This window comes from Candoia aspera, chromosome 16 (genome assembly GCF_035149785.1).
Source record: "Candoia aspera isolate rCanAsp1 chromosome 16, rCanAsp1.hap2, whole genome shotgun sequence".
Lineage (NCBI taxonomy): Eukaryota > Metazoa > Chordata > Lepidosauria > Squamata > Boidae > Candoia > Candoia aspera.
The window spans coordinates 7,182,921-7,199,360 of NC_086168.1; the positions used below are offsets into that span (position 1 = coordinate 7,182,921).

General features: G+C 38.2%; 1 protein-coding gene across 4 annotated transcripts in view; it reads left to right on the forward strand.

Moving 5' to 3' along the window:
- RALGPS1 (Ral GEF with PH domain and SH3 binding motif 1) overlaps nucleotides 1–16,440 on the forward strand; it is a 127,028-nt gene that overhangs the window by 3,300 nt on the left and 107,288 nt on the right. For all 4 annotated transcript variants that reach the window (XM_063316322.1, XM_063316321.1, XM_063316323.1 and 1 more), the window contains exons 2-3: nucleotides 12,414–12,503; nucleotides 15,635–15,760. In XM_063316322.1, coding sequence (XP_063172392.1) covers nucleotides 15,704–15,760 — 57 coding nt within the window. In that variant the 5' untranslated portion in view covers nucleotides 12,414–12,503; nucleotides 15,635–15,703. The remainder of the gene's footprint in view (nucleotides 1–12,413; nucleotides 12,504–15,634; nucleotides 15,761–16,440) is intronic.

The window sequence follows — 16,440 nt, forward strand, 5'->3', positions numbered from 1 at the left end:
CACAGGGCAGCATGTAACCTGTACGTCCGGTGCTCCACACATGTGGACATTTCACTGAAGATAGGCTGATGAAAGGGAATAATAGCTGTATTTGGCACTGATAACCAAAGTAAATATTTATTCTTGGAAAAAGCATTTTTTTAATTCACGTCTTTGTATCTTCATGGTCATAAATGCAAAGAGCATTGAGTCAGTATTTTTTGCATTGTATTCACGGGATGCATAATTTTTCTTATTTGGTTTCTAACATGAGTCAGTACAACACAGGATTGTTAGTTCTATAAAATATTTGCCATAATATCTTGAGTGATATGTTAACCTGCATTGTTCCTGTGAGTAACAGTGGTACTATGCTTCACCTATGGTTTTCGGGATGTTCGGGAACAACGTAGAGCCAAGCTTATGAAATAAAAATGCAGTGCATGTGTTAGGCAGACTGACAGCCTTTTAAGTGTCGGCTTGAATCTTTGTTTAGAGAATATGAGGTCTCTGCTGTTGCCTTTATATCTTGGTTGCCATTTGAAAAGTCAAACATATACATGTTCGTTAAGAAGAGCATGCTGAAATAGTAGATCTAAAAGCTTCAACTTGTAGCGTTACTCTGTGATTGATTTTGCACATACGCTACCGTTCAATGAAATTGTTGAATCTTTTGATGCGTTTCCCTAAAGTGACAGAAATAATTCAAATTTGTCGTGAACATACATGATTGCAATATGGCCTGGTAGTCTGTAGTGGCTAGAATTTAACAGTACTGGACAGTTTACCTTGGGTTGTGTGCCTATTGATTGCATGTTTTAAAATAAGTTATTACGGTAGAGCTTTAATTATGGTTATTCCTAAGAGACGAATCAGATGAATCTTTAATGGAAGGTCCATTTGTTAAGCAATGTGCTGGTATTGAAGTTCAAAATATCTTGAATTCAACTCATCCAAACATGTCGCTTTACTGTAAAGCATCTTATGCAGGATAACATTTATATATATTTAAAATAAAAGTAAACAGTGGGAAGCAGATTGTGATAACACATTTGGTTACAGTGCTTGTTTACAACGAAGTCAGTGGCTAAGTATAGTTTGGAAGGGGGCATTTAATTTAGGGTTGTGTCAGTTGTGTGTTTTTAAGTTGATTGTCTTGCAGTCTGCAGTGAAGTGTCGCTGTATTTAGCAGGAGTGTTAGGATTTGTACATATTGTTTGTGATGCCAAAAATAGCACCGGTAGGAGATACACACAGAGCTTCAAATAATCACAGTTAGCATTTTGAAATGTGTGTTTGTGTGTATGTCTTCAAGATGAATGTGGTCTCCTTGATAGTGCCTCTGGTCCCTCTGGTGGGAGGAGATGGGCGGCGACAAATTTGATAAATAAATAAATAAATAAATAAATAAATAAAATAGCTTTGATTCACAAATAGCTTCATGACGAATGTATTCTCATAATTTTAAATACGCTAAGAAGTTGCTTTTATTGTAAATAAAAATATTATTAATTTATATGTATTGTATAATATCAAAATAGCCAGTTGAAAAACTGTCTTCCCCTTTCTGATTCTAATCTAAAACAGCCAATACTCGCTTTTCAGACGAAGCAGTATGGGTGTGTACGTATGTATATGTATGTATGTATGCATGTGTGTGTGTGTGTGTATAGTTTTTCCTTGTACCAAACAAATTTCAGTTTTATTCAAGTGAACTTTTCTCCTTGCTCCTTAACCTGTTAAATAAAGCTAAAATCATAAAGTGGGGGCAGGGGGGGGGGGCTGGAGCCTAATGACATACCTTTCAGTGGCTCTTCTGAATGCAGTGGTCCATTAAAAATGAGCTGCATCAGAAGTCATCTTTAAACTCTGTCCACATGCTGTTAACAAATTGATGGGGTTGTCTCACCTTCACTGATAAGAGAAGCTTTTGAAAACAGAGGAATAGGCAGGAGGTATACATAACTGCAGACATCACTGCTGAAAAGCGTAGGTTTCTCTGAAGATTAGCCTGCTGAGGGACTGCTATCTATTGAACTCTAATCCTTTTTGTAATACCTAAGTAAGTCTTCCCTTTCTTTCCTTGCCAGTCCAGTTACCTCTTCTAGTCCCCTCATTTTCATCCAGTTTTGGGTCCTCTTTTTTCTCTTCCCTTGGCTTCCCAGTTCGGTTCTCTATCCCCTTTCATCTCCATGCTGATTTTTCCCCCTTTTTTTCTGGGAAGGAAGGAAGGAGGGAGGGAAGGGAAGGGAAGGGAAGGGAAGGGAAGGGAAGGGGAAGGAAGGAAGGAAGGAAGGAAGGAAGGAAGGAAGGATATATATATATACTAGCAGGCTTTAGTGTGTGAGAGAATGACTTATATATGTTGATAAGGTATCTGTTTTATAAATGAGGATATGTTATTTTACAGGCAATCAGTATGAATCAATAGTTATGAATTCAGGGGTGTTTAAACAAGGTGTGGAAGCTGTGCATTGCAGACTTCTGTCTGAACTTTGTCTTGTTTACTCTTCCTGTTGTGGGGGGGAGGAATGGTGTCCAGATGATCTTCCTTTGGGTAAACAGTATGATTACTAAAGGAATTGGAGCCATAAATTGAAAAAACTGGGGAAAAAATGACCCGTCTGTGATTTGTAAAATAAATTGCATGCTGTACTAAAGGTAAGTTACTTGGTTTGAGTCTGACTGAAAAAAGGGGATGGTATTTGTCTTTCAGTGTAATGTATAATATCAAAACAAAATAATGAGGCAATGATTGCTCATATAGAGGGTTGTGCTGTTATTTTATGCAGTACTTTGTATTCAGTTCTGGGGAACTGAGCATATGAAATGCCAATCAACGTCGTACATAGATGACAGTTCTTGTGAAATATGAGTACTGCCATTGGAGTTTCATGGTATGCTGAGTCAAAAAATGACATGTTTTAACGTGATAAATTTGCAACATACAAATGCTGTATTATGCAAATGAATATCTAAACCCTTGTCCCAAAAAACACAATAGATCCTAGTACTGTGGAATCTATGATTCATGGGAATATCTGTAAGCAGATTGCCTGAATTGTCCATAAGCATGATGCTGAAATTTGGGGGTATTCCCCTTGTAGCTCAGTGCATTTACTTGGAAATCACCAAATGATTTCAACTATGTTTTTCTCAGAAAGAGTGAGGAATGCAGTGAGTTAGAACTGGCTTTAAATCTACAGAAATTTATTCTTACTTCATTAGAAATTCCAGTAGAATTGAAGAGAGTTGTTTAAATAAGTGTGTTTAGAACCAGAATATTGGGAAGCTCTATATATTGTTATTTCTTCTAAATGGAACTTGTTAAGTCTTTGTAAACAGTGTATTAACAATTTAGGCTAGAGTCCCCTGTACGCTTACAAGTGTATTAGTCTCAGTTTTAACAGGACCTTGCATTTCTGTTGGAAGATGCATAGGACTGTACTAAGCATGACTTCTAGCATCTTGCCTTTTCAGCTGGACTTGAAGTGTTTCCAAGTGCACTTTACACTTTTGTTACTTCTTAACTTATGTAAGTTAAGAAATATATTATGATATCTTTACTTGGTTAGAGGCAACTTACAGCAAAGAAATGGGAACTGTCTGAAAAGGCATTTTGCTCATCCAGTTGCAACAGGAAATCTCAGTCGGAGCTTCAAAATTCCTAAGTTCACTGCTTCAAAATTCCAGCCAAAGTCAACTCCGTTCCTGCAGTTAGGGAAACAGGAACAGTAATCTAGTCAGGTAAACACAGGAGGAGGGAATCCCCCTTTCAGAATATGACTCTGTGTTTATTTTAGTTATTTAAAATATTTATATCATATATTTCCTTATGCAGTTAAAGATGGCTAGCAGAAATTAATCAAATGATTAAAAAAACAGGATAGGAGAAAAATGCTTAAAACAGTATCGGTTAAAATGTTGTCCTGGCTAAAGAGTCTGTCTCCTTAACAACCATGTGGCTTTAATGTGGGAGTCTCTGCAAATGTGCACTGGGCAGAAAAGCGAAGTGTAATGGCCATACATTGAAGGCAGTGAGCAACTCAGTCTGGCTGATACTATTTGTGACCCGTAACCTTTTTTCTTAACAGAAGAGAACCATGACTGAGATAATTTCCACTGTCACATGAGATGGATGTTCTCAGAGACTCTGTGAGTACATGGCAAGGGTTGATAAATGGTCCTTACCTTTTCTATGTGCTGTACCAGTCCAATTGAACATACTTACTCAACACTTGCAGTCACTGTGGTAGCAAAAATGGGTATACCTAGTAGAGAGGTAACTGTAGCCAAGTATGACTAATCAAGATGGGTTTGTAGCTTAAGCTAATACTGCAAAATGTATTCCTGGCCAAGACCAACACCTATATTTCTATTTCTGCTGTTCATCCAGTCAAGCTGTGGCCATCACAATTAATGCCAGCCTACCCTGGACAGATCTACACGCACATTGTCTCATTTCATGACTGTAGCACCTTTCCTTCTCTGAATTCAGTTAACACTGATTCTATTATGATATGTTCACACAGTGGAAGGGCTGATTAATGTTAGGAGGTCACAGTTCTTTTGCACCTTTGTTCAGAAATGCCCAGGCCCGTTGTTGGTGCTTACTTCAAACATTTACCCTAACATCTTCTATGTGTATAGATACAACATTGGTCATCAACTGCCAGTGATATAACTTGTGACGAACATACTGTATTTCAAAACATGGGAGTGGTTAAAAACAAATGATTTCAAAAGAAATGCAGTCACCTCTTTTGCAGAGCACAAAAGAAGAATCTGGCCATCGAAGGATTTGCTCTCCTGTCTAGTAATTTGAAATGTATGTTCAATCCTGCCTGCGCAGGGCTTGTGCCTACAGGTTGTAAAAATCCAGTGCTTTAATCGGGGATTGGCAATTTGAGATACTGCAAATCTTGCTGGTGTACAACTCTCCCAATTACTATTGGTATTCTAAGAGTGCTGGGTGCTACCCTAGCTTTAATAATAAAGGGGGATATTGATCATATACACTCTCCCTTATGAAATCAATACTACTGATGGGATAGAGCCATTCAGAGTAGTTATAGATGATGCTGTTCCCTTTGGTAATATAAATGTAAATTAATTATTATTTATGGCTGTATGTTGATACACACCTGAGCTTTGTAGCTACCGTTAGCCAGCTGCAAAGTACATAGAGGAGGATTATACAGATCCAGACACACTTTGCTGAAATTGATTACCGTTATCAGTCTGTGTATTTGTCAGTGAGTCACCAATGGGTGACCTTGGGGGAGAGAAATTCAAGGGCAAGCAGTGCTGTGGGATCTGCTGGATCTAAGTGGATTTTGATCCTGTTGATCCTGTTCTCCTTTCAAATCATTTGATGAACATGAGGGCTGGGGTTGCTATTCTATGTTAGTCCTGGCCTTATCAGGATTGTAAGCCATAGTTGGGGAAACATCACTTTCTTTTATGGAATTCTCGCTATTGAATTTCACAGTGAACCGTGTTATTTCCTTACCGTCTAACAGGAGATTGAGTGGATGTTTGAAGTACCTGAACCAAAACAGAAATCAGGCAAACTAAAATGCAATTACCGGATGACTTGGAAAGTTGTGTTTTGTGTATTGGGATTTCATACTTCTTAAAGAAACAGGGTTGCATGCAGATGGATATATTATAACAAGTGATGTATTTTGCCCAGTTATGTTTGTTTTTCTTACTAATATAAGAAAAAGAAGGTATGTAATAAGTAACTAAGATATCAATCTATATTTTAACAATGTTGACAAAAGGGCTGTTATACATAAAAATAATTACAATTGGGTATTTAACATGAGATTGGCTTTTCCCTAAATGTGCATTCCCAGTATGCTTTTTGAATAATGCTTGGTTTTGACTGGAAGTCATTCTGTTGATAAGAGAAAGGAATGAGGGCCATGTCACCACAGTCCCAACTTCTGTGGTTCTTAATTTCCTTCAGGAACAGAATTTTGAATTCTTTGAAACCAGCTTTTGCTGTGTTTCCTGAGGCATTTTTCTAACTTTTAGTCCCTTTTCAAAATGCACTTTTAAATATATATAAGAAATGTAGTTAATTCTTAAAAATAACTGATATGAAGGTAAAAATAAAACAGACTCAACTGTCCAAACCCCATTCTTTTAAAATCCTCAGTCCCATAATGATACCAAGATAAATGATGGGCCTTCTGATATGCAGTATGTATAAAACAAGATAGTGGAAATATCGCTTTAGAATTTCAATCTCCCTTGCGTAAATTTTGTGTAATTTTTTCCAGTAGAGTGGAATTTCAAACTCTTTGCATTGATTGCTACCTTAATGAATTCGAAGAAGAATGCCAAGAGGTTACAGTCTCCAAGGAAAAACAATTCAAAGTCTGATACATGAAAATTCATTACTCACAACAAAGAAAGAAATAGAAGACTGTCACAAAAAAGTATTCTTCGAGATGCTATCTTGCTAGAATGGAAGATTCCCTTCCAAAAATATTTAGGCATATAGCATATAAACCATGTAGAGAAATACATGCGCATCCTTTTCCAAACATGGGAGATGGGACAAGCCACGTTTAGGGCAACTGGTGGCAATTAAGGGGTTAAATGCCACCGGTGCAGTAATTTGAGTGAAATCTTATGTAGTTTGTTTATTCATCAAATTTACAGTATATCTCCCCTCTCCTTCTGGAGTTCTAGGCCTTTCATTTTATTCCACAGCTCAGCTTTGGAAGGCAGTTGGACAGCTCCAAGATACTTAGCGAATTTCCATGGTTAAGGATGGACGTGAACCTGGATCTCCCCCAGACCCAGTCTAAACATTTAACCTGTTGGCTTTGCAGCACTGTTTTAAAAGAGTGTTATGACCAAATGCGATCCCCAAATGAATTAACTTTTGAGAAAGAACCACATCCACAATGACTTTAAAGTCACACATTTATTGACAGGAGTCAGTCAGCTACAGCATGTATGCATGAAATTAAGCCTCTAGATAGAAATGTTGAGGTTATGTACAATGACTGAAAGAATGATCCCACAGCTTAGGTTTCAACCATGAGGAGAGACATGAGATGGGTTTTCTGTTATCTCCATCTTTTCTACTTTTACAAAGGGAGTAAATAGATCTCTTGGAAGTATGCGTGTGCAAATACTGACAGAATAAGTAGAGAATCCTCTGCTTTAATCTGATGGGTGATTCCTGGCGTTAGCACCAATGTCCTTAAATTGGACCTGTTCTATTCTCTAGACTGCAAATAAAGACAGTCCCAACACTAGCAGTCTCTCTCTTCCTCTGAACGTTAAAAATAGTACGTAATGTGAACTGAATATGCATATTCTAAGTTGAAATACCCTTTCAGGCAGCATTGTATTTCATGTACTCATCGCCCTGGTTACCAAAACAGGTCTCTGTAGACAGCATGATTTTGTTCAGTTCTACGAAATAGGAAGATTAGACTTGATTATTTGAAACCTTTATTTAAGTAAACAATTGCTCAGGCGCCTGTGCAACTGGGAAAAGAAGCAACCGAATTTCAGCAGTCCATTTTGCTCGGCTGTTGCTCTAGAAGAACATCCCTTCCTCAGCAGCTGCTGTAACTGCTATTCATAGATAGCTGCTGACACTAAGCAAGCCGCTGCCATTGCCATAAATCTGTATTTCCAAGCTGCGTACAGTTGTGTTACGCACGGCCCCGAGGTTGCATTTTTAAAGGGGAACATACAACATCAACACGATCTTATTACCGTAGCCTCAAGAATTCCTTAGAAAGCAACTGTAGGAAAGAAATGGGATTTTTGCTTGTGCTGCTTTGACTTGCTACATAATAAATTCTTGTTCGCTCTGAATTCCTTGGTGGTCAAATCCCAGGTAAGTCGCTAATTTTTCAATGTCTTCCAAACCTTTGCAAATATTAAAAATATCCACATCTAACAATACAGTTGCAGACTCCTTCAAAGAGCTTTCTTCCCTTTGAATGATAATTGTATACTTGTTAGACAATAGAGACGTGGTTTGATTAATAATATGATTGCTTGCATAATGCTGGATACCCGCCTTCTGCAGAAAATCCTCCATGGTCAAATTTTCTCTTTCCTCGGGTTTCAAATCTACGTGCAGATGGGCTACCAGATATGTAATTATCTCGCTCTTGCCCACTAGCTCTGTGTATGTAGAACTAGATTTTGTACCTACACATTCTCTATCTACTGTCTTCAAATCATGCTGTTGATCATTGTGGTTGTTGACAGATTCCAGCTGTGCTGGATTATTTTTTGATGAGTCCTCTTGGACAATAGCAGTATCATGCTGAACACTTTTGGTCATCTTCTGGCATAAAGTTTCCCATGTATCAGGGACTGAATTTCCAGTATTTTCTTGAGTCTCTTCCTTCTGAGATTCTACTATGAGAGACCATTGCTGATTCCTTTGACTTAACCACAATCCAGCCATTGCTAGCTCATCTGAAGCGGTGTCATAGTAATGGTCTCTGTGAGCAACTATATCCAAATACTTGGCACCAAGCATCAGCAGCTTAGCTTTACTATCTTCTGTTACCCAGAATTTTTGCTTCAGCTGGACTTGGGGCATCAGGACAAATTCTTGCCTTGCTTCCATGTTCCTGGAAAACAGCAATATACTGAAATAAGGATTTAATTTTAGGGATTGTGGTTGCTATAGAAAACAGCCAAGAATGAGAAAAGAACAGGATTGCTTTTAGTAATCTTTTTTGGTTACCTCACCAGAGTAGTCCCAGAAGCTGGTTTAAACAATAGCCAATGATGGAATAAATTATTCTTTCACATTCCTTGGGGCTTTTCTAGCCCTAATTGAAAGTGAATTAGGCTTTAATTAAGGCTGCTAAAGAAACACCTGTTGTGCTATGTTTCTGATAGCTTTTTTTAAAATCAGAAATCCATAAAAGGGCTTGCCATGGCTACTGTCTTTCCCAATTCTGATATGCTTCTTTGTCAAGCGAATTAGAAAGTCTGCTGGTGGCAGCATCTTAAGAACAGTTTCTAAAGATGTGACAATGAAGAAAGCCAGACAATTCTGAAGAAGTGTTGGGCAGATGGAACTTCCAGACGTCATGGCTGAGAAAACAAGCAAGCTCTGGGGGCCTTAATAAAACTAGACCAGTGTTTCTCAACCTTGGCAACTTTAAGATGTGTGGACTTCAACTCCTAGAATTCCCCAGCCAGTGAATTCTGAGAGTTGAAGTCCACACATCTTAAAGTTGTCAAGGTTGAGAAACACTGATCTAGATGATATATGACTTTATTTAGGTTGGTTTTGCTAAATACATAATTTGGCAAGGACTTGTTGAGTAGTGCATAAAGATCAGTGATGAAATCAAGGAACACTTTTCTGAAGCATAGGCTATATTAGGTTGTAAGGAAAGTTAATGCTTTATAAATTTTGAGAAAAAAAAGAGTAATGTCTATGTATTTTCAATTTTGTTGTTATTTTTACTGTTGGTCTTTCTTTTAAGAGTTGTTTGGAGGATTTCATGTTATTAGGATCATGGGTTAAATTTATTTTACACGTAATTTATTTTAAAGTTTGAGTTGCTGAGGAGTGGGCTGAAAAGATTTTTACCCAGACCTTTCAGTTCAGACTTTTGCCCTGCCGGCTTTAGTGATTGCACTTGTTACATAGAATTTTACATAAAATTGCACGTGCTGTAAGCTGCCTCAAGTTGGAAGCAGGGCTACATTTACATTTAAATAAATAAATGATTGATTGATGAATTTTAAAGTCACCTACCTTGTATGTCAGAATTAAAGCACCCAGGTCTTTAGGAAAGCCTTTTGTTATAACTTTTCTTGCCAATGGTCTCCTTCAAAGCAACATTCATAGATATCCATATACCTCACCTTGTTTATTGTGAATTGCTGCTTAGAATGGCCATGACAACAGTGGATGTGGCAACAGCTTGTAATTACTGTTAATAGAAACGTCATGGTCGATTGAGGCATTGTAAGGAGTTTTTAGCCTTCTGTAGCTTATGGTAACCATGCTTTGCTCAATCTGGATGCCACAACAAACTCAGGGCAAAGGGGGCATGGACAACCAGACTATTGATTCTTTGTAGTTTCTGAACAGCCTATATTTAATTCTGGCATCCTATTTTAGAGCAAAATTTTCATGCAATATGTTGGTACCATGCAGGCTGAGAATTCAGGGAGATCTATTCCCAGGAGATCTGGAGGACACCGGGTTGGGAAGAACTCATACGGGATTAAAAGCCAGGATCGTTATTTTTCTTGTGGAATGTCTGGTAAATAGATTGGCTCAGTTCTTATATATAAATGGGAAATACTGCTCATTTATACAAAAAGTTAATTTAGCTCATAGAGTAAATTCATTCGTGTTCATTTGCACAGATCTTGCGACATGGTTAGCTGAAAATGTGTTAAGGGAATAAACATGGTGTTCTATTTTTTTTAAAAAAAATATCCAACCTAGATTGCTTTTTCTGTGACGGTTCAGCAGGTTCATAAACAGAAGTAGATCGTTCATAATGTGTATCTTGCTTAGATTGCTGCAGTTAATGATTTTGATGATTTCTTTGCAAATTATTGATTGTTTACTGAGTAATCAAGGAAGCAGGAACATTAAAGCAGGAAATTTGATCCAGTTTGAAGCAAATTAATAATTTGGTTGGAAAATTTAGTTAAATGCCTTTCCTACTACAGATGATATTGGGTTAGATGATTCTAAGCTAGAAAAAGCCAGGCCAGATGTACTAATAGTTTGATTCCCCATAAAATGAGTTATTAGTTAATGTGTTGTAGAATTAATTTAAAAGCATAGACATATCACCTCTATTTGTGCTACTTTGGGCTGGTTCAGAAAGTATTCATCCTTCGCTTATTTGCATCTTAAGTTCCCCTAGTTCCTATTCATGTAAGTACAAATTAAAGAATAATAAAATTAAAGGAACATGCAGAAAAGTTTAAACTTGTATAACTCTTTCCTTTAACTACAAACCTCAAGGCTCAAAAATGGGCCGCAATGAAATATTATTGACCTGTTGTCAGTGAATTCATGTAAAAACAAGGCACAAGCGTCTTACAGTAGCCAGGAACTATTCACGTGGTTCTTGTTAATTAAGTTTCTGGGAAACAGATGGAGGGAAGAGTTTGCTCAGATTAATAATCAACTATTTTTATTGTTTGGCAGTCCAGTTCAGATAATAAATTAAAAAAACAGGAATGTAGTTTAAACATATTTTCTACTTCGCGCAAGAAGCTGAAAAAGATGCAGCTGATCTTCTACCTTTGGGATATGTTTGGAAAGGAAAATAGAGAATCGGCATGTTCCTCAAAGTGGTATATTGACAAAGCATGACTCTGCCTTTGTTTCTAAACCACTGCAATGCTAAAACCAAGTGGAGCAACGTTGAAATGCTGTCTCTGGTGAATGACGATCCCACAAGATGTAAACAAGCATAAAACTCACGTGCTGCTCCCTGTATACACGCAGTCTGGGGCAAAAAGCCACATACACAAGAAGTTCAAAGGATTTCCAGTATATTTGCATGGATCTGGTTCGTACCATGCGTGTGTAAATCTTCATGTCTTGGTGCTACAGGACTGAGAGGAGGAGAGAGAGCCCTTAATCAATAATTGAAGAAGATACTAGCCAGAATCTATGTGAATATCTCTTTTTTCCACTCAAATATACAAAGTGAATACTATTCAGTCTGCTTTTGAGAACTGAGAAGAAAGCATTTGAATTCAACCAGTGAGTGGCTTGTGGCGGTAGATTTTTAATTTTTTGTTTGGCTGCTGCCGCTCTATAACATGAGCTCTTCGTAACGCACTAGTTTGCTTGAAGGTATAAGAAAGATACAGTTCCCAAATTGTTTCTACAGATGTGTCTGATTTTTTTTAGAGTCGTGTTTTGTTTTTTTTTTAAATAATAATTAAAACCACCACCACGCATACAATAGTTTGCAGAGCGTACAATGCTTCACAGAGTTTTATAGGGACAAACAGATATCTGTCCTCTAGGGAGCTCACAATGGATGTTGTTGATCTTTTCAGTGTCATTAGTAGCTGCCTGCCTGTCTCCAAAAGCCCTATATGGCAGTATTGTTATCCCAGACACAGAGATCAAAGATCCCCTAGGTCATTGTCCTATCCCAGTGCTACTAGACAGCAAGTTTTCCTTGAAGGAACAGGCAAGCTACATATTAAATTCGAGACTGTTCAGCCATAATCAATCCTGTGTATTTTCCATATTGAATTTACTTAATAAATCCATGGTTTAGGCCAAGTACTATTACCGATTTCTTCCTATGACCAGAGGGAAAGCTGGAACATATGAAAAAAAATTCTTCGACTTTACTGTGAGTGACTTTTGTTATGCTTTACAATCTAAACGAGAAAATGACCACTGTGTTACATTTTAATTGTCTTTTCAGGAAAAAAACCTGACTGTGAGAGATGCGCTACAATGCCTCACTTGTGTTTAATTGCTTGTACTTAAAACTGAGAAGAAAAATACATTATGGGTAAGTTAAACTGCTTCCAGTTGATCACGAACGGGGGGAGGAAAGGTTTATGGGCATGGCAAAATCATGTATAGAATCTTACTGAAATAAAACTGTCAACATCCAAAGTATAACAGTTTGAATCATGTGTCAATCTTCATGTGGGGATCTCTGTTTTTATGTTGTATTGATCGCTTTTTAAAAAATCTTCAGTTGGAGAGCTTTCAGAATTTTTGCTTCCAAGGCAATATATAAGAAGGAAAAAACATTTTTAAGATTTCCTTCTCCTATAGGTCATTATTAATAGCCTATTTCCTTCAGGAAGCTTAATAAAATTTGTTCCCAGTGTTTGAAGTCTGCGAATAGGGTATGTTACATTCAACTTTTGTGTTTTACATATCATGAGATGTCATAGTATTTCTCATAGAATGTATTTGGTGCGGTATGGATGAGATGAACAAGTCATCTTCTTAACATGACTTGAGTTCCAGTATTTTGGGCCACTCACTAGGTGGCGCTGCTGAACAGGGTATGATTTTAGGACCGGAGGGGTACTTTGTAGTAATTTTGTAAAATGTGGCAAGGATCTGCAAAAATAGACTGGAATTGATAATGGATAGTGCAATGGATAATGTTTGTCTCAAATATTGTACCTTTAGGCACTGAATACCAGAAATCCTTAATATTGTACATTAAAATATGTTTTGTCTTTAAAAGGAGTTGAGTCCTTCAGTTGTAAATGAGAACATAAGCTTCGGAGCAGGATCAGGTCTTAGTTGCCGTGAGTCTTGTCTAGGGTTTGAGGAGTGACCAAAAGTTAGCATAAACTAGGGTAAACTGATAGATATAGGCAGGCAGGCATTCCTGTAAAATCCCAAACTGCTTTTGAATCTGGCAATTTTTTGCCAAACAACATGTTTTTAAAAAGAAGCAAAAAAGAGTCGCATTATGTTGACATTTGCTTTTACCCCAGACTTTTTGAGAGAAAGCCGGGATGACTGATTCTGTTGCGGATTTAATCTGGTATCTTGTCAAGGTTTCCATGTGTAGAATCCTGCCCTGAAAGGAGCTGTTTAATCAGTGTGGTTTCAGAAAAGACTTATCAAACAGCAGGGAATCCAAAGAACACTGTTTTAAAAGAATGCCAGTTTGAAGGTTGCATGACAGATAAGATGGAATTTCCAATGTATTCTTGTGACTCTTCTGGAGATGCTTTTTTTAAAAAAAAAAATTCTGCTGAATATTAGGGAAAATTACGTTTGTCCTTTTACTAACTGGTGCAGTCATTAAGGCTTCTTTGTGTTTCCTTGGTTAATTTTATCTTTGGAAGCCAGAATTGAAGCTGGACGTGTTGCAAGGTCACATATGGAATTTTCTTTTACTTTCGTGTGAAGCACTATTTGAATCCTCACACGCAAAAAGTGCAGAAGGCAGACAGAGGAGAGACAAGGGAATACTTAGTAAAGTGGTCCTTGATATAAAAGCCATATTTTAAGTTTTTCCATCATTCCATTGAGCCAGTTTCAACAACTGTTCCACATGTATAGATGCACCTTCCATGTTCTCTCCCCCACCTTGTCAATCCGTACATCCCAATAAATAACCATCGATGCCCTTTGCTCTCCCAACTTCATCTCATCTGAAGGTCTTTTGCTATCTTAAATTATTCTGTCCTTTATGTATGTTTTCAAGAGTACCTGCATGATGTCACTTTACAACCACAGTACTCATGAAATCTTGGGATTAGGTTTCTGGAGCCTCATACTCATCAGTAAGGTCTCCTGAAAGTCCAGCTTGATCTCTGATGACTTCATGGGTATCTCTCTGTCATTTTCTTGGCAATATGGTTTGCCAATCTAGCCTCCAGCCCTGATACTCTATGGAAGTCTTCTAGTCAAGTATCAACCATGCCTGATCCTGATTAGCTTTCAAGCCCAGACAAGGTGCTGCTGTCGCAGCTGGAAAAAACTTTGTCTCTTAGTCGAAATGTGTGTAAATGAAATGAACACACTTTCCTTATTTGCTCTTACCTATTTTCACAAATAGGCATGAGTTGCTTTTTGATTTTTGGCTAGACTATACTGAAGTACTTTGGCCACATAATGAGAAGACAGGACACCCTGGAGAAGATGCTGAGGCTGGGGAGAGTGGAGGGCAAAAGGAAGAGGGGCCGACCAAGGGCAAGGTGGATGGATGATGTTCTAGAGGTGATGGACTCGTCCCTGGGGGAGCTGGGGGTGTTGACGACCGACAGGAAGCTCTGGCGTGGGCTGGTCCATGAAGTCACGAAGAGTCGGAAGCGACTGAACGAATAAACAACAAAATAAATGGAATTATGATTAGATGCTTTTGGCTTTCTAATCACAGCTGGTGTGCCATTCATGAAAGGAGTCATTAGCATGTCATAGCACTGAGCTTATTGTTGTGATAATGGGCATTTTGCTGGAATAACAAAAAGGAGTGAGAGGATGTATCATTAGGAGTCTGTTCCTGGGAGGTTCAAGGGATTGGGATACCTTTCTGCTAGTTAAAGCAAGAGTTCCTGAAATCTGTCTATAGTCAATATTTATTAAATTTCTTCCTGTTACTTCTGTTAATCTTCTAATGCTAGCGGGTTTGTTTGTTTGTTTGTTTGTTTGTTTGTTTGTTTAATTGCTGCCCATAATGTGACGCCCAGTAGCTGTTCTTCTCTAAGTGAGAATTTGTCTCATAACAAATGGTCAAAATGAATGACGTAATTAATTTCAGACATCATTTTGGGGCAGCGAGGTCAGAAGTAGAGGAACGGCCTGATTCAGATGCTGAACCATCATCTAAAAAGTACTACGCTGCTTGCAGAAAACGTTTGAATATTCTGAGGGGAGTGTCATGTTGGAAAAGTCCTCTCTCTGTGTTTTCCTAATTCAAATATGGAGAAAGAATGTGCTTAGCCAATCTCAAGGAATATAATGAAATGTGAGAAAAGAGGTGGACTTTAGGTGATATGGGGCTCAAATTATTTTATAGGCAGTGCATATTGGTTATGTGTCTCCTCCTCCTCCTCCTCCAATTGGTGCATGATGCAATTCACAACCATTTGCTCCCTCCTCATTAATTATTGTCATGTTTCTGTTGATGGTCTTTCTTAAGTCAGCTTCTTTTAAATCTTGCAGCAGTTCTCCATTCAACCTATAATATCAGCAGTGGTGGCTGAGCTGAAGTTCCTGTATTCCAAGGAGAGAATGTATAAAAGGAATGGCCTCATGGCCAATGTGACTGTGACCTCCGCCACTCCAGAGGTACCGTTTCCATTTTGCTTTTCTTTTGTTACAACTCTATCCAACCAAGGCTTAGTTGGGCACCCCCTAGGAGGCTTTCTGACAGTTAATTTCTCCAGACTATTTAAGAAGTAGTGCTACCCTTAGAATTACTGAATGTAGAAACTACTGTCCCAACAGTCTTGAGTGAGAGTTTGATTTCACCCACTCCAGCCATGGCTTTTGGTGGGATATGACCCTTTTGTCCCCCTTTCAAGTGAATGAAGTTGTTTGACTTGCTCAGGGGGGGGAAAAAAACCCTTGTGCGACAGCACGATCTGACCAGTGAAATCCCGTATCTTCTCATTGTGTTGGGGGCTTCAAGCTCAATGGTGGAGCACTTGTCTCACATACAGAAAGGTCCCAGGTTCACTTCTAGCGTCTTCTGTTCAAAGGATCAGGTAAGAACAGATGATGTGAAAAAGCTGGAGAACTTCTACCCTGATACATGATAGCATCCTGTCTTAAGGCTTCAGAAGGGTCTGTTCAACCCTTGGTAGATTGCACTCTGAAGGTTTGGAATCATGGAGAACTGACAGGAACTTTGACCTACCAGTTGTATCCAGATTCCTATTGAACATACTTTAATTGCCTCATCAACTGCTTCATGTTTTGGTCAATCTCGTTCCTATTAATGGTCAACAAGTTGTTGTTGTTTATTC